Source organism: Marmota flaviventris, chromosome 9 (assembly GCF_047511675.1).
Source record: "Marmota flaviventris isolate mMarFla1 chromosome 9, mMarFla1.hap1, whole genome shotgun sequence".
Classification (NCBI taxonomy): domain Eukaryota; kingdom Metazoa; phylum Chordata; class Mammalia; order Rodentia; family Sciuridae; genus Marmota; species Marmota flaviventris.
In genome coordinates, this window is record NC_092506.1 from 81770428 (window position 1) to 81795052 (window position 24625).

At 41.5% G+C, this 24625-nt stretch overlaps 1 protein-coding gene across 2 annotated transcripts in view; it reads left to right on the forward strand.

Annotated features, from left to right (window-relative positions):
* Nucleotides 1-24625, forward strand: part of Amotl1 (angiomotin like 1) — a 132518-nt gene that overhangs the window by 42526 nt on the left and 65367 nt on the right. For both annotated transcript variants that reach the window (XM_071616632.1, XM_027951410.2), the window contains 2 exons: nt 18041-18190; nt 22873-23803. In XM_071616632.1, coding sequence (XP_071472733.1) covers nt 18041-18190; nt 22873-23803 — 1081 coding nt within the window. The remainder of the gene's footprint in view (nt 1-18040; nt 18191-22872; nt 23804-24625) is intronic.

Here is a 24625-nt window from a genome sequence, read left to right on the forward strand (position 1 = left end):
AATGGATATGTATAATTAAATTTGCTCAAATTATTTTGTAGCTTCAAATTTAGTCTTCTATTTTTATTATTTTTTTTAGGCAGCATCGTGAATATACCGATTGAATTTACTTTGCATATTTTCAATTTCCCTTATAGAGGAAGGTATGTGCTAAACATAGGGAGCATGACATTTCTTGGGTTTGGACGGACTATAAATTAGGCAAATATTTGGATACAGAAGCACTCACTGCTCAGTAAATATCTGTAGAATGAAGGACTGAATGGTGCAAGTTGATCCTGAAGTGGAGAATTTGGTGAGCATACGATACAAGGATATAGTTCATTCCTCTGATATTTGAGGGTCTATCCTATGCCAGGGGTTGGACTGGGTATGAGTTATATGTCCTTTGCTCCTGTAAAATTTATATTCTAAAAGGAATGTAATGTAGTATGATACTAGAAAACACAATGCAAATGAATGGGGCTTATTCTGCTCAGAAGTTGGGGGAATGGTTCATAGCTGCCTTTCAAGTATGTTCTTTGCTTTGAACCTATTAATAGGAAATGGGCTTAAATTACAGATACCATGACTTCTAGAGGCATGGAAGAGTTCCCTGCTGGAAGGGTGACTAAATACAGAGATTGGTAGGATATGGAAGGCATGGAGCAACTGAGAGATTAATAGAATTGTGGGGGTATCTCCTTCTAGAAACCTCTTTAAATTTAGTAGGCACGATTTAATGTATCCTTCCTGTTTTCTGGTTGAGGTGAGCCATGGGCTAGTTGTGCTGTGTTCTTTGGATACCTTTTTCTGATTTCAGTCATCATCCTTAGAGCTTAATAGTTAAGGCTCCAGAGCTGGAAACCTGTATTCACATCGTGGCTGTGGCAGTCTTTGGCCTTATTGTCATGGGCAAGTTACTTAACCTGTCTGTTAAGTAGAGTTTCTTCGCATGTTAAATAGGATAATAGTAATATCCAGCTCTAAAGATGATTATAAGGAGTACATATTAAGAACTCAGAACAATATCTGAAACATTGAAATATTGAAGGACTTATGAGTTAGCATCATGATTGCTGCAGTTACTGTTGTAATATCCTGTTGTGCTCACAGATTCTGTGGATCTGGATGTCTAGTTGGGCACAGTTGAGAGGTCCTGGGACTTCAGGGGGAACAAGATTGAGGGTAGGGATGCCTGAGTGCTTTGGGGCTGGACTGACATGTCCAGCACCTGGGCTAGGTTGATCTGCTGACTGGAGTGCTTATAGGTTGCCTTCCCTTGTCTTCCTCACAGATTTAGGCTTGACAGATCTTACATGGTGGCTCGGGCCTCCAAGTGTGAGAATTCCAGCAAACAGGACAAGAACTGCGTCATGTTTTGTGATCCATTCCTGAAAGTCACAGAGTCACTTCTGTCATTCTCTGTTGGCCCATGTCTCCTAAGCCTGCCTAAATTCAAGGGGGTAGACTCATCTTTGCCATGCTTATGGGCCTGTCATCGTCATGATGTATCATCCTTGGATAAAGTATTAGATGTTTAACACTAAGTAAACTCCTGGAAACTGCACTGTTCTGAACATTCATGTTCTGTCTAGCTGAAGGTAGATATTCTGGGTGGCAGTTTTTCTGCAAGCTGGATCCCCTCCTTATTCTCAACCCCTGCCTTATGTTACTTTTTCTGATTGGTTGGGATCATCATTATAAACATCAATTAAGATGATTCAGAATTCTTTTTTCAAGAATATCAGCTCTGAAATCCTTGACTGAGTTATCTCTCGTACAGATTTTAGAGAAAATGTTATAATGGGTTTCCTAGTCCACTGGGGTTACGCACCTTGAAGAGAGGTCATTTTTTAAAAATAATTTTGTTGGCTAGACCATTACAAGACTCACTGTTTTATGGATAAAAATAGTCCTTAAATTGTCACCAATGCCATGATTCTGAAGAAACAGCCTTTCCCCCATTTTTGGTAGTTGGGTCAGATTGCCCCACATTGCTGTGACGGCAGCAGATGCAGAGCAGGTGTGTACACCTTGACTTTCATCCTGTTATACCACAGATGAAGAGAGAAAAGTTAAGGAACAATGATGGTAGGAGAAGAGAGCTTTCTTCTTCTTTGTAATGCTCAGGACAGAGGGCAGGTCTGTGCCCCCCACCTACCCCAGCGTCACTCTCTGAAGATGGATCCTAGGCATATGAGGGATATTCAGTTGATGGTTTCTGATGCCTTCTTCAAGCCCATCTGGCCCTTTACTTTCACGACAAGGTAGCCAGGTAAGCTGGGGGCTTTGGAACCTGTGTGTGTGTGTGTGTGTGTGTGTGTGGTGCTAGGGAAGGAACCCAGGGCTTGGTGCATGCTAGGCAAGTGCTTTACTACTGAGCCATACTCCCATCCCAAGTTGGGACTCTGAAGGGCCTTTGGATAATTCCTTATATTCTCTTATTTTGGTCTTTAATAATAAGACCACAATATTAAACTTATTTTCAGAGAAATGTGTGTTTTAGGTCTTCCTTCATCTTATGTTCTTGAAAAATTGAAAATGTAGTTTTAGTCTGTAGTTAGCTGAATAGTCTGACATAACAAAACTGTAGGAACTTTCATCTCTGATCTTCCTGAACATCTTGCTACTGTTTTTTAAAAGCTTACTGATTTGGGCATATGTTGTGGTGCACATCTATAATCCCAGTGTCTCGGGAGCCTAAGGCAGGAGGATCCCAAATTTGAAGCCAGCCTCAGCAACTTAGTGAGGGCCCTTCTCAAAAAAAAAAAAAAAAAAAAAAGATTAAAAAAAGGGCTGGAGAATGTAGCTCAATGGTAAAGTGCCGGGACTTCAATCCATAATACCAATATTAGGAAAAAACAAAAACAACAGCACAATGATTTAATCGTCTCTTGCAAGTGAATTTTACAGTGGTGATTCCTGTTTGACTTTTCCATTATTACAAAATGAATCTAAAATATATTGTTGTTGTTATTATTATTATTATTATTATTATTTTGTCATACTAGTACCCAGAGGTGCTCTACCACTAAGCTACAACCCTAGCTCTTTTTATTTTATTTTGAGACAGGGTCTTGTCTAGTTGCTGAGGCTGACCTAGAACTTATGATTCTCCTGCATCAGCCTCCAGAGTAGCTGGGATTACAGTTGTGCATTGCAGTGCCTAACTGGATCTAAAATTTACTGAGCACTTACTATGTGCTAGAACACTGTCCATAGTCCTTTTTCCATTGTCTCATTTGATTTTCACAACAGCCCTATATAGAAGATGTTATTGTTTGCATTAACTGATAAGATAAATGGGTTCCAAGAAATTATATCATTTGTACCAGTTCACATAGCTAATCAGTGATAGAGCCATGATTCTTATATTGTTTAAGAAGCAAATTTACCAGAACAAAGCAAAAAGCATGGTGTGAACTTCTTTCCATTTAATATTTTCTCCTCTATCTTTATTATCCTTTAAATCTTTCTAATACTCTGGCGTTTGGGCTGGACGGCATCATTTTCTTTTTGTCCAAGAATAGCTGAGTTTCCTGCTTAACAAGTTTTTAAAGTTTCTTTCTTCTTGTCTCCCAAATTAATCTCCTGGAGCCTTTCCTCCTCCTCCTCCCCCTTCCACTTCCTTCTTCTCTCTTCTCTCTCCTCTCTCCTCCTCCTTCCTCTTTTGCCTCTCCCCCCCGCCCGCCCTTTTCCTAGTGAAAAAAGATCATTGCTGATTTGTATACCCCTTTATAAAAATTCCTTAAGGGCAAGAAGGTGCATTCATGTACCATATTCTCTGGGTAGGTGTTTGTTTGTCTTCAGGTGCATTTTCATTAATCACGGGGGTCCATTCTTTTGAGAAATGGAGTTCTGCAGTGCTTTAATGCTTTACATCAAAGGGCCTCTGTGTGTCTTCTTAAGGTTTCCCAGACTTGCCCTGGGCTCTGGGTGGCTTCCTTTGCCCAGTTGGGGAAATGACTCATTCTCAGAATTGGTTTCCACCTTTTTCATCTGAAAGTTCTCCTTAAGTGTTACAACTTTTGGACTTTCCCCATGGAAGAAGCTGTGTAATGTAGAGAGTCATTTCTCGAAGAGTCACCTCTGGGGCCTTGAGAAGCAATATCTGAGACTTAAAAACTACTTTTATAATAATACTAAAGCATAATGCACTTTTTTCACTGTGTTCACATTTGCACCTGGTGGTCAAAAGCTACAGTGGGTAAAATAGCAGGTGCCTTAGCATAAATCAAGGTGGTGGCACTGGATCATGCTTGAGGTCAGTTTATTTTTCACCCACTCACAATTTTTTAAAAAGTCCATTTTGCTTAAGAACATTCCAGTTGAATGTTCTTCAATGATTAATTATGTTAAATCTCAAACCCCGAGTACTCTTTTAATATCTTGTGTGACAAAATGGGATGTACACAAAAAGTGCTTCTGCTCCAAGTCAAGGAGAAATACTTTTGTGATTGAGTTGAGAGATACATGTTCAACTAGCTGCTTCCCCCCCCACCCACAGTAAGTTATAGTAACTTGAAAGAACAACTGACAAACTATTCTTATTATGATTTGGTAGATATTTTCTCAAAACTGAATAAAGGGAACTTGTCATTTCAAGTGGAACAACTATTTGTTGCCAGGGATAAAAGTCAAGCTTTTGATTGAAAGTAATCTCACGGAGCCTTTCTTTGCAGTTTTGGAAAATTCGTATCTTCCACCTTGAAGTTGTTGCTTTCCAGTATGTAAAAGACTTTTTCGATGATCTAGATCCATTGTATATTAACAAATATGATTTTGTTGATATTATATGCTTGAAATGTTTCTGTGGTTGGATGATTTATATTATTCAGTGAATATACCTTTTCCAGTGTACGTTGTTATGAAGTTTTACGTGGGTTAACAAGAGCTCCCTTCAAAGTGAAAGATGGCCCAATAAGATTTCAAAGTAATAGGGGAGTATCCAGAGCAGGCCTCTGGTAGGTGGTCATGCTTCATATTGCATTTACTTTTAAGAACTTGCCACTTGCGTTAGTCAGATTGCTGTTACTGCAACAAATATCTGAGATAAATCAATTTAAAGAGGTGAAAGCTTGTTTTGGCTCACAGTTTTTAGAGGTTTGAGGCCACTGTGGGTAGAGACTGTGGTAAGGCAGCCTATGGTGCAGGAATGTGTGGTGGTGCAAAGCCATTCACCTAGTAACTGCCAGGAAGCAAAGGAAGAGATAAGAAAGTACAGGATCCCATTATCCCCTGCAAGGGTGCACCCCCAGTGACCTAACTTTTTCCAGTAGGCTCCACCACTTAAAGGTTCCATACTCTCCAATAGCACTATCACAGGCTGGTGACCAAGCCTTTAACACATGGGACTTTGGGGATACTTCCAAACCACCGCACTGATTGTTGAATTTTGATATAGCTTCAAAGAATAGTCATAGTTATCTGAAAAGGCTATTAAAATACTCCTCTTGCCAACTACATATTTGTATGAGGCTCGGATTTCTTCATCTACTTTAACCCCAAATCATAGATTGCAAGCAAAAGCAGATAAGAGAATCCAGCTGTCTTTTATTATGCCAGGCAGAAAGAAATTTGCAAAGCTATAAAAGAGTCCCTCTTTTTACTGCTTTTTCCCCCCCAAAATAAGCTATTTTTCATAAAAATATTTTATATGATTTATAGTTCAATTTATTATTTTATTTAAATGAGTCAACATATAATTTTCTCAGTTTTAATTTCTAGTAAAATAAATATTGACAGATATGGCCCACATAAACAAAAGCTCATTGGTCCTCAGTAATTTTTAAGAGTGTGAAGAAGAGGTTCTGAGGCCAAAAAAAAAAAAAAAAACCTGAGTGGGCTGGGATTGTAGCTCAGTGGTAGAGTGCTTGCCTAGCATATGTGAGGCACTGGGTTTGATCCTCAGCACCACATCAAATAAATAAATAAAAGTCTGAGTGCTTTTAAAAACACCAGTAGAAGCCATAAACTCTCCAGCCAGTTAAGCTGGGTTTGAATCGTGCTTTCACTCCTAATTGTGTAACTTTAGGCAAGTTATTCTCAGTGCCTTAGTTTTCTCATCTGAGAAATGGGGATTATGAGGATTGAGTTAATGCGATCCACTAGAAGAGAGCAATGCTCTTTGCAAAGAAAATTCTCAACCGTGTGTGGTTTCTTCTTTTGCCCTTCCTGAGGCCTGTGGTTGATTTGCCTCCAGAAAATAGTATTTCACAACATTTCCCACTATGCTCCCTCTCATCCTCCTGGTTGATGATAAGCTCAAGGTGCTTAAACTGGACTGTGTAGTAAAACTGAACATGACATTTGTGGATGAGCATTCATCTAGGAGCAGGGAGAAGCTCTATAGTTTGTGGCAGATTCTTGTAAAGGGGCATCAATGATCTAAAATGGAAGGGCAAGGAGGAGGAAGAGGTTGATGTAGCCCTGGGCACAGTTCTGGGTCCTGTGTGTGTTGAGGTAGGCGTGGACATAGGTGTCTGAGCTCACTGCTCCACACTACCTCAAGCCTGTGTAGCTGCATTTCTGTGCTGTTTGGCCATTGTGTGCTTTATATGTCTCTCTGACTAGACTCTCAGATCTGGGTCTTGTGGTACCAGGCATTGTCTTGCCCAGGGCAGAGGTTCAATGTCATGTGTTTTGGTTGACTGAATGAATGAATGGACAGATAAACTAGTGAATAATTCTTCCTTTGCTGCAAATCAAATTCACAGGTCCATGATCCTGGAAATTATAAGCAACCCAAATACTATCACAAGTATCTAGCAAAATACCATTGAAATTCTGGGGTTTGCTTCACAACAGTCAGCACCGAGTTTGCCACTCAGGCTTGTGACACCCGAGGTGTGTCATTCCTGGTGCGTTAGGGTACAAAGGAGATTATGAAGCCTAATTCTCAGGGACATGAGGGTTATCTGAGATAATGTTTGTAGCACGTCATGTTCAGTAATGCCACCTGGGATGTCTTCCTTCCCTATCCTGAGATAGCTGTGTGTCTTACGTGGACTCTGGCAGCAGTTGGCCTCTGGGATCAACTGATGTGTAGTTGATTCACATTATCTCACTAAACCCACGTAACAGGTTATCCCTATTCTCAGAGGAGGGTTTTAGAGTTTCAGATTTATCAAGCAGTTATGTATAGAGTGCTAGGTGTTTTTATAGGTTTTCCCTCATCATGTTATTAACTTAGATATATTTGATAAGGTCACCTTGTCACCATACTATGTAGATACATGTTATTTACATGTAACTAAAGTAGCTATATCCCTTTTTCCAGTTATTCAGATTAGCAATTAAAACTAATTAAAACTATTGTCTTAAAATCTGAATTTATTAAAAACAAATGATAGGAAAGAGGCTTCCTTCTACTAAAGGAGTTAATGCATGTTAGTTGGCTCTAAAAAGAGTTAAGTCTCTTACTCATTAATCGTTATTTAGCTTCATTAAATTCAACACACTTGTGTTTCAGGTATGCTTAATTTATAAAATTTCAGTTCCCTATGACTTTCAGAAGTGCACATTTTATAAGAGTTTGTATAGCAGAGAAGTACAAACTTTCCAGACCTGAGTTCAAATCATCTGTGAAGGATGGTCAAAGAATTTATTTCTGGTCGACTCTTGCAGAGAGGCCATTTTGATGTGGAGACTTGGTAGTGATGCATTTGGCAAGCTTCATGTGTAGTACTGACACACTGCAGGTTCAGGATCCATTGTTCAAGGGGAAACACTGTCATGACTATAATATGCAACCAGATGGAAGGGATGAGGAAGGGTGGTTTCCTCCATTGCCTTGGTGTCTGGTGATTGGCCAGGAGTGTGCTCTTATTTCCCATAGTTTTGGTAAGAAATAACACAAACAAAATGGCTCTGGGTTCTTCTCTGCCTCATACTTGCAAAGAAGGAAAAGTTTCTCCATTGCCTTTCCTCTTTATTCACAAACAAGAGCGTTTCATTAAAACTACCCTCATTTTCAGAAACAAAGAAGGAAACCTAGCAGGGATGGAGATGTGACTCAGAAGTATAGTCCATGTCTAGCATGCACGAGGCACTGGGTTTGATCCCCAGCACTGGAAAAAACAAAACACCAACAAATCTTTGCTTTGAAGAGACTGTACTGCTGGCTGGTTTCGTGGCTCTGGGCACTTCTTAACCCATGTGAGCCTCAGTATCTCTATCAACAAAATGGAAGTAGGGTGGTAATAATCAAATAACATAACTTTTGTAAGGAATGTACCTGAACTAATAGGGTCTCAGTAAATTTTTGATGGTGCTCTTTTATTTCTAAGGGCATATCTGGTTTCTTGCCAAGTACTGGTTGCTTTAAATGATGTAGTTCATCCATGAGCCCATAGTGCTTTACCAGCTAGGTGGATGTGTACTTGCCTCTTGAGAGAATCCTGTCCCTGTGGGATGGCGCTGCCTGACACACTTCCCAGTGTCACCCAGCCACAATGATGTGGGAAGGCTGGAGGAACTGAGTGACAGCAAGTGTGAAGTGCTCTGCTGTCTTGGTGGTGTGGGTGAGAGGGGAGCTTTGAGGAACATAACTATGTAGACATATGGCCATTTTATGCCTAGGGGTTTATTTTAAAGCTTTCCATCTTGTTTGTTTTCCTTTGTTAAAAGAGTGTCAGGTACTTCCGACTGTACTCAGGGATGCAAACATATTAAAGTTTGGCAGTCATGTTAGTAATACTTTTTTTGTCTTAGGGGGAAGACAGTGTGTGCCAGGGCCACAAAAGAATACTTTTGTGGTCCTGAGATGCCTTCTGATAGGTCCAAACAAAAGGAGTGAAACTAAAGAGTGTGAAATGTCAGTAACTGAGGTTTAAGCTTATATGTGGAAAAGAATCTTTGAAGTCTGGGTACTTTTGGTCTTAGTTTTAGATAAGTTATGCACCAAAGACATCAATAGGAAATATGAATTATAATGATACCCATGTACAATTTGATTCAAGATAGTTAAGTAGTCTTTGGGTTTTATATTAAAATCCAAATGTTATGAACTGCCTTTTCCTTGTAAGGTTCTTTTATTATGGATTCTATCACAGTATACTTGGTATAATAGGTAGGACTGGGAATATTCCTCTCTCTTTTTTTTTTATGGTGAGTGAAGAGGTCCCCCAACTCTGCCTGGCTGTAGTCCCCAGGCATAGGGCCTGCCTGCAAGGGACAAACACCTTTCTCTAAATGCGAGTGTGTGCTCAAGCTACACAAGTCCTGTAATGTTACTTCTAACTGAATCACAGCATACTTTAATTAACCAATTTTAGCAGTAGGTGGCTGTCTCTCTCTGTCTCATTTTTTTTCTTTTTTCTTTCTCCCAGCAGCTTTTACCTTGTTCTCCTGAGTAGTTTGAAAGAGACCCCAAAATAGACACTCACTGGTGAGCTGAATTCTGTAGAATGAAGAATATGCCTATAACTGGTTGTTTTAAATTGCATTTCTCTATCTACTAGGTTGATGTATTTATTTAGTCCCCATTATACTAAAAACTTTTAGATAAACATCTGCATATTGTAAACATATGCAGATTGTTCATTGATTCAGTGAATATGCACTGAATACTTACTGTGATCTTATTCCTGCGAGCAATTGGAGATACTAGGTGAGTAAGACTTGGGTTCTACTGTTAAAAATTTACAAGTTAAATGGGGGGAGAAAAAACTAAATGCATAGGCAGCTTAATATAGACTGTTTCGTCAATATTCATAGAATGTTGTCGGAGTCCAGAGTGGCACACAGAAATTTGGAAGAGAAGGGATAGGTGACTTCGTGAAGCAAATGGCACTACAATAGAGTTTCAAAAGACCAAAGGACTTTTTGATGGTCAAAATATGTGCTTTAGCATGTACCAAAGTAAGAATCTCCTAGACTCATAGGGCAGAAAGGCCCTCCAGATGGAGAAAGCTTTGAGGGAACTGCAGGTATTTATTTAGGATAGTTGGGACAATTGATATGATGTACTATAATTCAAGATGGTGCTAAGTCATCTATTATTTAAGATACAAACAATGTTGTGATAATATGAGAGTCAGAGCAATTAATTTTTAAAATATAAATCTCTCTATCAGATTCTTGATTGTAAGTAGCACATAGTGACTTTGACTAACTTAACTACACACAAAAAATTAATTGGAAATATATTGGGCTGTCACAAATTAATGGGAAGGCTCAGAAAACGGAGGCCATAGCAATCACTACTGGTGAAAGTGCTGTCACGGAAAATGTACCCACAGCCTTTCATATTTGTGTCACATCCTCAAAAGTAAGTCCTCAGTACATTGGGAATAAGTTTAGGTCATTCCAAATCCTGGACCAGGAAGGGACCCTGTGGCTTCTGTAATGGATAGTAGCATCTGCCCCCAAGACTTACACTATGACTTCAGCATTCTCTAATATTCAAAGTATTTAATTGGCTGATTGGCTTGTCAGGAAGGGAGTGTGGTGTAGTTATAAGCTGAACCTGGCTGGGTGCAGTGGCACATGCTTGTAATCCCAGCGGCTCAGGAGGCTGAGGCAGGAGGATCACAAGTTCAAAGCCAGCCTCAGCAAAAGCGAGGCGCTAAGCAACTCAGTGTGACCCTATCTCTAAATAAAATACAAAATAGGGCTGGGGATGTGGTTCGATGGCTGAGTGCCCCCTGAGTTCAATCCCTGGTGCACCCCCCTCCCCCGCACACAAAAAAGTTGAATCTGATCTCTAAATTATTCTCCAGTTCTAGAGTGTTGTGAAAATAATGTGCTAATGCTTTTAAGAACACCCTGTGAATACTAAATACAGGTTCTACAGATGTGGCTTCATCTTCCTTGCCCACAGTTAAGCTACTGTCCCTTAAAGACACAAAATACTTCTGTGACTCAGTCCTGTGATTCTCTTTTCCCATGATAGGCTTATCTTCCTTGGCTCCCTCCTCTCCCTACCCATGGTGGGTACACACACTCCTCGCCTCGCCTCCCAGGTCTCTCCTTGTCATTGAGACACCATGTCCCTCCCCTCAGTCAAGGAGTAGCAGTAAATTACCCCTGGGCCTCTAGAGATGGTGGTGTGTCCTTCACATAGAGCACTTGGGCTGTGATGAACAAGGGTAGCTGTGTGCATGCTGGTCTTTGGGACCAAATCCATCCTACTCAGGTCTAGAACTATCTTACTCGTTTCTCTTTATTTATAGCTCCTATTAGGTTAAGCACATGTTTGGCATTTTGCTTTACACTGATAATATCAGAGATATTTCTAATACATATCACTAAGTTAAAATTCAGACAAAATTGTTCATTACACATTTTAGATTGAGTCTAAATTAAATAGGTATCAGTGTATTGATTTCACTTGTTTTCTAGAATAAATGGATTGGTCCAGGATTGGAATTCGAGTTTGATGCCTGTTTGGAAGGCCACACAGTATAGGGATTGGGAATCTTGGTAACCCCACCTCTGACACCCAACCACAAACCTTGGGTTTCAAATAATGGTTCCCAGGGGAAAAGAGTGAGAAATCATGTTCTGGATGTACTTTTGGCTTAATGGTGGGGATTCCTGTTTCTTTTTTAACAATATGTGTGTTGTGTGCAGGTGTCTGTAGAGGAGGGGCCATTGCCTGTCTGTGCGTCACGTGGATCTCAATGTGTGGACTGTAAGTTGGCCGACCCCAGATGAGCTAGCTTGCTTTCTTTCACATGGGACCTGGGAACAGGCTAGACCCTTATTTTTCAGGTACAGATTGCAGGTTCTTCAGGCCCCTTCTAAGCATTGTTTCCAGGGCATCCTGCTCCCCGAGCCGGGTATTTCACTGTCCAGAAAAATTCAAGGTCTGCCAGAATCAGAAGGTTTAATGCTTAGGTTTAACTTTGAGGTCACTGGCACACTTGGCAAATTCCTTAGCCCTTTGAAAGAAAAGGTAGAAGCCATAGAATTGTTTGTTGCTGCGGTTAAACTCTCTATTATAGTTAGAGGAGATTGTTCTACTCCAGACAGTGCAATTGTTTTTCAATGCATGGGGAGGTTTTGGATTACATGTAGCTGGCAGAGAAGTTCTCACTTTGGCAACACCAGGGAGTTGTTTTGCAATTAGTGGATCGTTGAGGAATGGTCCTCTGGCCTGCAGAACTCAAAGCACCAGTATTGGCTGCAAAGGAGAAAGTAAGTGCCCCTGTATTTTAGGGGATGGAAAGGTGCAGGGATTATCTGGAACTCTCAGAAACTGGCATAGGAGGGATCTTGGACCTTCTCTTACTTGACAGCCAGCAAGACCATTGGGCAGAGTATTGCCATGTTCTCTCCTTCAGAGAGCATAGTTGTCAGAGAGCATATATTTTATATGCCACCTGTAGAAATTAACAAATGCACAGTATGGTGTTTTCTTCAAAGGGCTTATAACTTCACCAGGGCAATAACATCAGCTTAGATTTAATGACAACTGCAAAATACTAGGCCATCGATGTTGATGTGCTGGCTTTGTGTACCTCAGAACATAATTGCTGTGGCATTTGAGGGAAGGGAGGCTGGTGTTTGGGAGGGTGAAGACGTTCTGGAGGAGGTAAATTTGCTGGAATGAACTTTAAAGTAGTTGGAGGTGGGTTGGGGTGAAGTTAGAGGTTTGTACTCAGAAAATGAAGATGTTACAGGATGCTGGGTTGCTGAGGGGACCAGCAAGACTATTGACAGCTAACATAGGGGCCTGATTATTAAAAAACAAAACAAAAAAAACTTCAAAATCAAAGTGTGACCTGGAACCCAAATGGTTATATGCAAGGGAGTGCCATGCCAGAGCGGAGTGTAAGGACAAGGATTCCCCGTGGTGTGTGTGTGTTGAATGATAGTGGGGTGACACTTTAATGTCCTCCAGCGTTTAAACCTAAAGGAGACTTCTGAGCCTGATCTATTGGCTTGGTATCAGATGCAGGATCTGCTCCTTGGGAGTTCACCAGTTATGGTGGAAGGTAAAGAAGAGGAGCAGGTCTCCAGGGCCCTTGTTGTGCCTCTTGCCTCCCTGAGAAAACTAATTTCATTTTACCTTAATTCCTTTCTCCTTCAACAGTGGAACCCTTTGTTGTTGCCACTATTGAGTAAGGACAGAGGTCTTGTTCAGGTCACATTACCTGAAGGCCTCTGGACAGTCACAAAGAAAGTCTAAACCATGATGGGGGAACGTTCCTTGCTTCTTCAGTAAGCTAGAAGCAGTCAGGCTCAGTGAGAGGGGAGCCAGGATTTCTGTGTTGGAAAGGGATGTGTGCATTTTGTCATTTAGGAGCTAAGCTGGTGAAATGTATCAAATATAAAACATAAATGTTAAACCTTCAGCAATCCTGAAAACATCTCAAAATATCATGTTAAATGCAGCACAAATAGATCTCCGCTTTCCTTCTGGGCAGGGCCCCTGGGAGCTGCATGTGCCCTCTCTCCAGAGAAACCCTCCCAGACAACTGACCCTTTACACTGACCCTGGCTGGGTCTCTGGTGCTTTGGCCACCTCCCCTGCACACTGAGGCATGTGAGTGGTGACCCTCAGACAGGGTTCTGGTTTGGAAGAAGATAATTGTAAGTTAACCACTAAGATCAGACTTTTTATATAGAAATAGCTCTTCTGGCACCCCTGTGGGCATCTACACTATAATACCACACACTGTTGAGCCCCCAGAATCCTCAAGAGGCCAGAAGCCCCCCTAAACTGGCAGTGTTGCTGGGTTGCTGGGCCTGAGCCAGCCTTGCAGGGCCTTTCTGGGTGGTAGTGGTATCTGGGGCCTCCTGTTGTTTGTCACAACTCCACTCCTGGTTATGAACTCCCAGCCAAGACGATAGCTTTCCCCTCACACCACGCCTCTCCTTCTCGTTTCTCATTTCAGACATCTTTGACCCTGTCAAGTTAGATCATTTGGTTTCAGAAAATAGACTCAACTTGAGGTACAGGAGCTCCTAGGGAAGACAGTGAACTAAAATAGGCAGAGGATGGGACCAGCCTCTCTTAGATGTGTACCGTGTGGCCCAGGAATACAGTGCAGATCCTGTGGCACATGGATGGTACTGCCACTTTTCCTTGCCCTGCTGGTGAGAGAGCAAGAAGTGTGATTCCTTCAGGCCGCCTTGGTGCTGGGATAGCTCACCCCTGACTGATTCCTGCTTTAGTGGAGTGATAAAAAAGGGGCCACCTGCCTGCCTGCCTGCCTCAGAGGCCTGTTGTGGTCATCCACTCAGCTCTCCTGCCTTTCTTCAGCATCAAGGAATGATGGCATCTGTGGGAACGTGAGGCAATGGCCTCCACATGTGAATGGAGAAAGGAGGCACTAGTTGAGCATCATGTGCCTCAGTCCGAGAGAGAGGGAGAGAGAGGGAGAGTTGTGTGTGTGTGTGTAAGCCCATTTGGAGACCACTCTGTTCAGTGTCCTGAGGCCCTAGAGCTCTTGAATCTACTCTTAGTTGGTAGCCCATGGGTAAAGTGGGGAAAAGTAATTCCTACCAGTGTTGTAGTGAATGGCTTAATGCAGGGCTCCATCTGAGCTCCACGCATCTATGCTCTCCTTTATATACATTTGTTTATACATACATACCTCAATTTTATTAGAGGTTTGCTCTTTTATCATTTGAAATTCTTAGTCATGTGACTAGAAGGGATCACCCAAAGTGTGATATGCTGCAACATGTCATTCCTGACCCAGGTCTATTTTTTAAAAATATCACTTTTAGTTTGTTCTTTTTAGTTACACATGACAGTAGAGTATATTTTCATATATTTATACAAATATGGTGTACATCTTATTCTAATTATGATCCCATTCTTGCGGTTGTATGTGATGTGGAATTTCATTGGTCATGTATTCATATATTAAAAATAGGAAAGCTATATCCGATTCATTCTACTGTCTTTCCTATACTCATCTCCCTCCCTTCCCTTATTTCCCTTTGTCTAATCCAATGAACTTCTATTCTCCCTGCCCCCTTATTTGTGTGTTAGCATCACATATCAGTGAGAACATTCAGCTTTGGTTTTTGGGGACTGGCTTATTTCACTTAGCATGATAGTCTCCAGTTCCAACCATTTCCAGGCAAATGCCATACTTCCATTTTCTTTATGGCTGAGTAATATTCCATTGTCAATATATATCACATTTTCTTTATCCATCTGTTGAAGGGCACCTAGGTTGGTTCCATAGCTTAACTTTTGTAAATTGAGCTGCTATGGACATTGATGTGGCTGTGTCACTATTAATTTTAAGTCCTTTGGGTATATACCAAGGAGTGAGATAACTGGGTCAAATGGTGGTTCCATTTCAAGTTTTCTGAGCAATCTCCATACTGCTTTCCAGAGTGGTTGCACCAATTTGCAGTCTCACCAGCAATGTATGAGTGTGCCCCTTTCTCCACATCCTCGCCAACATTTATTGTTACTTGTATTCTTGATTGTCATTCTGATTGGAGTGAGATGAAATCTCAGTGTAATTTTAGTTTGCACTTCTCTAATTGCTAGAGATGTTGAACATTTTTTCATATACTGTTGACCATTCATATTTCTTTAGTTCCTTTGCCCATTTATTAATTGGGTTATTTGATTTTTTTTAGTGTTAATTTTTTGAGTTCTTTATATATATCCTGGAAATGAATGCTCTATCTGAGGTGCAGGTGGCAAAGATTTTCTCCCATTCTGTAGGCTTTCTCTTCATGCTCTTGATTATTTCCTCTGCTGTGAAGAAGCTTTTTAGTTTGATACCATCCTACCTATTGATTCTTGATTTTACTTCTTGTGCTTTAGGAGAGGAGTCTTTTTGAGGAATTCAGTTCCTAAGCCACCATGATGGAGTGTTGGGCCTACATTTTCTTCTAGTGGATATACATCTCTGGTCTAATGCCTAGGTCCTTGAACCACTTTGAGTTGAGTTTTGTGCAGGGTATGAGAGAGAGAGAAATAGAAAAAGCAATCATGAAATTCATTTGGAAAAATAAGAGGCCCAGAATAGCCTTTAGTGAGAAAAGCGAAGCTGAAGGTATCACAGTACTAGACCTTAAATTATACTACAGAGCTACAGTAACAATAACAGCATGATATTGGTACCGAAATAGACATGAAGACCAATGGAACAGGATAGAAGACACAGAGACAAACCCACATATATACAGTTATCTCATACTAGACAAAGGCACCATAAACATATATTGGAGAAAAGATCATCTCTTCAACAATGGTGCTAGTGAAACTGGAAATCCATATGCAGCAAAATGAAATTTAACCCCTATCTCTCATCCTGCAGAAAATATGACTGTTTCTTTTATTGAAGCAGATGGGCTGTCAGCTCCTCTTTGACTTGATGGGAGGAATGGGGTGGAGGCGCAGAAAGGTGTTGTGTGTATGGGTGTGTGTGTGTGTTTGTGTGTGTGTGTTTTTGTGTGTGTGTGTTTGTGTTCCTTTATGTGGACGTTCTCCCCCTAGCTTAAAGCTTCCCAACTTTGGCTGCTCATTGGGGTCATTTAAAGAGCTTTATAAATTATAGATGCCTGAACGCAACCCCCAGCTTCCAAATGAATAGGTCTGCCTGAGGCCGGGTTTTAAAAGTTCCACAGGAGATTTTGACATGCAGCCAGGATTGTACCTTGTACCTCCCTAGTTTTCTACCTGCCTGAAAACAGAAGCCAGGTCAGGATTTGGCTTTGGATCCTGGCCATCTAGGATCCTGATTTTAGCCTTAGATGTTCAGATTTTTATATTTATATTTATATATATACAGGTGTAGAAGATGAGGACCAGGAAAGATTTGAATTTCTTTGTGGAACAGTCCTTGTAGATTGGCAAAACAAAGAAAAAACAAAAAAAAAAAAAAAAAAAAAAAAAAAGAGGGAGAGAGAGAGAGAGAGACTGAGAAATAGCATCCTGTGCATTTGAACTATGATTTTAGACTATCTTCATACAATATATCATTTCACAAAGTGAGAGTCACAACTATTTTTATTTTAAATTTATAAGGTAAATAGTTATCAAAATCTTCTTTCTTTCTAGGGCAGATGTGCCTATGATTGAGTAGCACATATAAATGCAATTCACTTGTCGAGGTAAAGAAACTCAGGAAGACCACCAGTGCATTCTCATCTCACAGCCCTTGGTATAATTAATGGCTAACTAGTAGCTTCACGTTGTGGAAAATGGGTAGAAAACAAACCTAGGAAGAAATTCAAATGACCAGTTCAAAGCGATTGCTGAACAGCATTTTTTCTTAGAATTGTCTTTGGGAAAGGATTTTAATTTTTTAAAAATGTTTGACTCTCCAGAGTTAACTAAGTTACTTTTGCTAAAAACAGCCTTACACATGGTGCCCACACAGAGATATCTGCAGAGCAGGAAACAGGCTAGACCCATCCTGCTGAAAGTTCCCATGGATATTTTGTGTGTCCTGTCGGTGTCACTGTAGTGGTATTTCATGTTCAGTGGCTGTAGGACTGAGTTCAGTGTCACATTTAATTGGAAGAGGAAGCACACTCTGGTTTGTGTGTGAAGCAGAGAAACTGGAGCTGAAAGGCCAGTGCTTGGCAGAGGCCCAGACTCCAGAACCTCAGCTCCGTGCTGCAGCACACGACTTCAGAAATCTTTGAGTGAGGCCTAAGTATTCTGTCCTGGGCTGGGACATTCTCTTGCAAGCATATCGTCTGACAAAGTGACCACCTCTTCCTTGAGCTCGTTTATGTTGTGAGAGATATCTGCTCTTCACACTTTGGTTCTCCTTTTCTGGCCTTCCCATCTCCCTCCTTTCTATCTCCCTTCTTGATCATTCTGAACTTGAGGACTTGGCTTTGGATGGTGCTGCTGCTGCTGCCCTTGGAACTGGAACATGTGAGACATCCATGCTTCTGCTCAGCGTGTCTTGAGGACTGTGTGTTGACCTCATGGGTCATTTTTGTGGGTGGCTGGACTTGTGATGATTCTGAGTAGTAACTTTGGAATTTTATGAATCAAAAAGATAGGGCGCTCCTGTTGTGGGTTGAAATGTGGGAGCATGCCTTGTGGGCTGTCATGAGTCACACAGGAAGAGGGGGCACTTGATTGGCACTAACATACACGTTACTTTCTTCCTCCCAGCACCCGCTCCTGTCTCTTACAGCCCTAGCAGTCCTGTGCAGATTCTAGAAGACACCAGCTACTTTTTCTCGGACTTTCAGCTTTACTCTGGGAGGCATGAAGCATCTGCTTTGACGGTGGAGGCAAACAGTAGCATCAGGGAAAAAGTTGGTAAGTCCTTTTGCTGACTTGTATTGGAAAACAAAGTGACCATATGTCTCTCATTTTTACCTCTTTTGATGCAATAGCTTTCCTTTATATGTGGTTTTGCTTTTTGCATTTTCAGTTACCCAAGGTCAACCATGATCCAAAAATACTAAATGAAAAAAAGCACAAAGAAAAATTTGCAAGTTTTAGACAACTTTTCTTACAGTATGTTGTTACAATTGTTCTATTTAATTTTTAGTTGTTGTTGTCGATCTCTTAGCATGCTTAATTTATAAATTCAACTTTATCATAGGTGTGTATGCACATGAAAAACTTGACATGTGTAGGGCTCAGTATTAGCCTTGGTGTCAGGTGTCCACTGGGGATCTTGAAATGTATTCCTGAGGAGAAAGAGAGACTACTGTAACTCAGATTTTTCTTTTTATCTGTGCTTATCTTAAAATTAGCATATTGGGTCATTAGTTGTCTCTTTGTTGGTAGATGCCTTATTTTTATTCATGCTGTGCTTTACTGTTAATAAGACTATTTTATTGTAGTATGTGACTCCCCTTGTGAGACTGTGTGTGTGTGTATTTCAGAATTATATCATTTAATCCCTAAATTTTCTCTAATTTTTAAATACTTTTCCTCACTCTTCTTTTTTCTGTTTTTGAGACTGGTGAAACTATGAGGGAATCTCTAAAAATACTTCTGGGGAGAATCTTATGGTTCCTACCAAATGTGCTTGTAACTCATTTTTCTCTCACTTCAGTGAAAATAGAATTCCATAGTTTTCATGTTTATTGAGACCCATTCATATTTTTATTTCTTTAATCATTCAGATAAGTCATTTTCCTCTAGAATGATTTTTATTTTTGTTCAAATTTTTCTTCTAGTCTTATTAAAAAAATCTTATTCTTATTTAAACATGGTTGTTTCATTAAGCCTTTCAGATCTGTTACCCCAAGAGGTCGAGGACTCTATTCTCTTTAGTCTCATAACTCTAACACCTGTTGGCAGGTCTGGAATAAAATAGGTTTGCAGTGCGTATTTGTTGAATGAGTGAGTGGATCTGTCCAACCCACACTGATCTGTTTCCTTGGGTTTTTTATTGCTTATTATAGTTATTTGGCAATTCATCTGTGAGTACTCTTGATAATCTCTTTTGGGTTTTGAACTTTGGTGTCCATCTCACTTGTAGTAAACATTCTCTGGAGATAAGGAATGTTTTGACTTTACTTCACATATGTTCCTATGAGGCAAATATTTAGCTTCTGCATTTTTTTTTTTTTTTTTTTTGCTTCTGCATTTTTTAAAGGAGAAAGATTCAGAGAGGCCAAATAACTTGCCTGAGGTCACAAAGGTGAAGTGTTTTGATGTTGTTGTTGTTGTTTTGCCAGATGGACAGGGAGAGCCTATGATCAAAGGTGAGCTTGAGGGTCTACTCTGTAAAATTATTGGTTTCCTTGGCAGTCATTTTCCGAATGCCTGTGTGTACGGGGCAGAGCACTTGGTGTGGGGGGGTTACAGCCCATGGATGCATAGACTATGCTCTCTATGGCTGGAGCTTGAATTCCAGTAGAGGAAGGGAGATGATAATATACTGTAACAATGTTCTAATAGTGTCATATTGGAATATTGTAGTAACAATATACTAATATTAAGTGTGGATTAGAAGGAGAAGAGGCCAAAGGCAAGAGGTTTTAGGAGGCTGTTCGCAGAAGCTGGTAAGGAGAGCTGGCAACCCCCAGGGGTGCCAGAGGGTGTGGAAGAACAGACTCCACAGGAAAGCATATTGGTGTAGAAACTAGGGTTTGGTTCTGACTTCTAACTACCGTGAATGTGAAAATTTTTAATGAGAATTAGGGGACCAACATGGAATTGCTGTCTTTTGCTCTTGCCAGGACACTAAAAATGTCATTGTCTTTCATACTTTCTCAAGGTTTAATACCCAGGAAGACAGAGGAATATAATCCTTGATGGTCTTTAATTAAAAAAAAGATAGTTGTGCCAGGTGCAGTGACTAATGCCTGTAATTCCAGCGGCTCAGGAGGCTGAGACAGAAGGATTACAAGTTTAAAGCTAGCCTCAGCAACTTAGTGAGGTCCTAAGCAACTTAGGGAGATCTTGTCTCAAAAAATAAAACAATCTGGAGATGTGGCTCAGTGGGTAAGCATCCCTGGGTTCAATCCCCAGTACCCCCCACAAAAAAACCAAAAAACAAAAAAACAAGAGATAATTATAAGCCTCCTTCTATTGATATCTGTGTAAACACACACAGATGTGTTTGAATACATACATTGTAAGCAATCACACTACTTTTTTTTTTATTTCACTTTAGACTGAAAAAAAGAAACTAGCTTGGCAGTTAATTAAATGTGGGTAGCAAAGGAGAGAAAAGATGAACAGTGAATATGAGATTTCTCTCTGGATGACTCATGATGAAGACGCCATATATACGAGAAAATATATATACTTGAGGATGAATGATGGTTTAGGGAAAATGACATATTGCCTGTATATATAAAAACACTGAACCGTTGTTGCTTGGAACTGTGCAAGTGCAGTCTGTCCAGAGATGTTGTAATCCAGCTTCCTGGACACAATATGGGGAAGATATTGAGGTTCAGAGAGTATGAGTGATTTACTCAAAGTCATGCCAGTAGTAAGTTCTGGAATTTTTACAGTCATAATGCTATATAATATCCTTCATACACTACTTAATAGTACTATTGGGAAATGATCTAGGTGTTGTGCTTCATGGGGCTCACTTAGGTATTTTTTGAATATCTGGTTGAATATCTGAGAACAGCATTGAGCTGTGTGCTAGGAAAGTGCAAATGAGAAGACTTGAATCTTTCCTTTATGGAGTTTGGAGTCTTTGTAAATAAGTAATTGCTGCCTGCTAGGATGTTTGCTTCAGTGGCATTTGTACAAATGGAATAGGGACTTTGGAGAAGGAAGGCTCAAGCCTATTGGGCTACAGCAGGGAAAGGTTTTACTCTGAAGGTAGCTTTGGAGCTGCCCCTGAAGCGTAGAATTTCCCAAGAGACACGGTGAGGTGCCTCTTCCTAGGGATCGGAAAGAATGCCTTGAGAGTCTAGAGGCTGGAGACAGCTAGCGGGTTTTGGAAACTATATATACTTAGATATTGCAAGAGGTTAAACTCCAAGGGGTTACCAGTGCTGGCAGGCATGACACGAAATGTGGCAGGTGACATGAAATGTTGCTAAGTAGGTAAGCAGTACCTGCTACACAATATGATAGAATGTCAGCTTCATCCTATAATTGATTGTTGGGGCTTTTGTGCAGAGAAGTAATAGGAGTCAATTTTTCTGTTGGAACAATTTTTCAAGGTAATGTGGAAGGTAGATTGGGATCTGAGGGGTGGGTTTAGAAATAGCAATGAGACTAGAGTCAGAGCATAAAGTTGAAATGGTCTGGGTATGAGAAGCCAGTGACTTGTAAAGTTGTGGAATGTACATAGATTTGGAGTCAGATCTTGGGCTCTGCCTCTCTGAGGCCTCTGACTTATCTTCTCTGAGCCTCTCTTCATCTGTAAGCTGGGTAATAATATCTGCCTCATGGGATTGTATATGGGATAAATTAAATAACATAGGAAGAGATTGTAGTGTAACAACTGCCATGTCATGTACACTTTAAAATGTTATTGTGGTTATTAATAATAAACTTGGAGATTGGCTCAGGAATAATGAAGAAAGTTGGCAGAGATCTTTAGGAAGCAGAATTGACAGGTGATGACTGGATGTTGGAGGTCAGGGAGAGGAAGGAATTACTATGGAAACTCCCAAGTTTCTGGCCTGACAGAATGTAGCTGAGACAGGGGAACCCCAGGTTGGGGTGGACAAGTGTGTGGGGAGAGGAGTATGTGTTGAAGTAGAAGGGCCTTCAGAGCTGTCGGCTGCTGTTTTAGATATGGGGGTGGTGACTCGGGAGAGGAGATGAATATCCTGTTGAGTGAGGGCAGAAGAGCACTCAGGACAGACCCAGACCTGGGCAGAAATGTAGAATTGAAGGCACAGATGGAGAATAGGGAGCAGGCGAGTGTTCGGAGGCAGGAGGAGGGGCAGCCTGGATGCCAAGTTAGAAGAGCATTTCAAGAAGCGCGTGATCAACCATGTCGAATGCTTTGGAAAGGTTAGGTGTGTAATATGAGAGTTGGAAAACTCTTGCTGGATTTAGTTACTATTCAGAGCAGTGGATGGAGCATTTGGAACATGGAGACGGAGTGTGTTGGTTGCTTGCTGAAGATAACCAGAGGAGAAGGAAAGGGGAGATGCAGGGTAGCAATTAGAGGTCTGTGGTAGGGCCAAGAGAAGACGGTTTCTTTGTGTTTGATTTGGGTTTTGGCTTTTTTTCTTTTTTGAGATGGGAAAGACTTGGGTTATGTTTATGTGGATGAAGAGAAGGGACCATTGGAGAGGTTAAAGAAAAGGAGAGGAGGTGCTGAAGGATGAAGCAAGTTCGAAGAGGAGCAGGAGGAGAGGAGATGGAGAGTTGCAGAGTCACTGTGAATTGGAGAAACATCCATGATACATTGCAGGCTAGATGGGTGGAGGAGATGGGATATTTAAAATCTTGTCGTTAATGCTACTGTAGTTAGAATGTTAATTGTTCCACATACTTATAAGCATATATCTCCTGGGGAACAGCCTGATACCTTTTTTCTTATGTTTGTCTTTTAGAGGATCCTCTTTGTAACTTCCACTCCCCAAACTTCCTGAGGATCTCAGAGGTGGAAATGAGAGGTTCCGAGGATGCGGCAGCTGGAACAGTATTACAGCGGCTGATCCAGGAGCAACTGCGGTATGGCACCCCCACCGAGAACATGAACTTGCTAGCCATTCAGCACCAGGCCACAGGGAGTGCAGGACCAGCTCACCCTACAAACAACTTTTCTTCCACGGAAAACCTCCCTCAAGAAGACCCACAAATGGTCTACCAGTCGGCACGCCAAGAACCGCAGGGTCAGGAACACCAGGTGGACAATACGGTGATGGAGAAACAGGTCCGGTCCACACAGCCTCAGCAGAACAATGAGGAACTGCCCACATACGAGGAGGCCAAAGCCCAGTCACAGTTCTTCAGGGGGCAACAGCAGCAGCAGCAGCAACAGCAGCAGCAGCAGGGGCCAGTGAGCCACGGTTACTACATGGCTGGGGGCACCAGTCAGAAGTCCCGCACTGAGGGGAGGCCCACGGTGAACCGTGCCAACAGTGGACAGGCGCATAAGGACGAGGCGCTGAAAGAACTGAAGCAGGGCCATGTCCGCTCTCTGAGTGAGAGAATCATGCAGCTGTCGTTGGAGAGGAATGGTGCTAAGCAGCACCTCCCCAGCTCAGGGAATGGAAAGGGGTTCAAAGCAGGAGGTGGGCCCTCTCCTGCCCAGCCTGCTGCAAAAGTGCTAGACCCTCGTGGTCCTCCACCTGAGTATCCCTTCAAGACCAAGCAAATGATGTCCCCAGTCAGCAAGAACCAGGATCACGGACTTTTCTACAGTGACCAGCACCCCGGGATGCTCCACGAGATGGTCAAGCCTTACCCTGCTCCTCAGCCTGCTAGAACAGAAGTGGCCGTGCTGAGGTACCAGCCACCCCCAGAGTATGGGGTTACCAGGTGATTATCAAGCCTTGGGGGTCAACTTAGCAGTCATGTTACTTTCAATGCATCTTAGATTTTTGTCATTAGGCTTTTTTTTTTTTTTTTTTCCCTCTTGTATATAATATTTAACAGTCCACTTTGGGGCAAAATGAGTAGAGGGCAACTGGGGATTTTCTCCAAACTTAAGAAAGCAACTGGGGGAGGACGACTGGAGGGGAGGGACCACCAGTGTTAGCCCCCTGCCTAGAGGCCTGCAAAGGAGCATTCTCCTGGCTGACTTTGGAGGGTGTCCAGACTCCCTAAAGAACATACTGTTGCCAAAGAGTTTTATAGTCTTGTCTTCACTGTAGATTTACTGTAGTCTGAATATTAGAACAGATGAATTAAAGAGACCCTGAAAATCACATAGTTCTCCTTCCTTTTTAGGTGGGAAACTAAATCCTAGAGAGATTAATAAATGTCCACACAACTCTGGGCAGCTGGGGACTAGACTTAGGTGTCCTGACCATCAACATCTTTTCACCCTTTTACCCTAACTCCTCTTATAGCCTTCCGACTGACTGATGGATTCAGTCACACCAAGTGTGTGCTTTGTACAACTCTGAACCAGGTTCACAAATGAAGATACGGTTCCTTCCCACAAGGACTTTATGGCGTTATCTCTGGGAAAACCAGTACTTGAACAGATCACTGCCATTCATTGTGTTATTTAGGATAGAAGTATGAAGAAAGTGCTAGGGGAACAGACAATATGGCTCACAACTGCTGGAGCGGGAGAGGGCTTCCCAGAGGAGATTGGATCTTGAAGGATTCATGAGTTGTGGGATAGAGATGGAA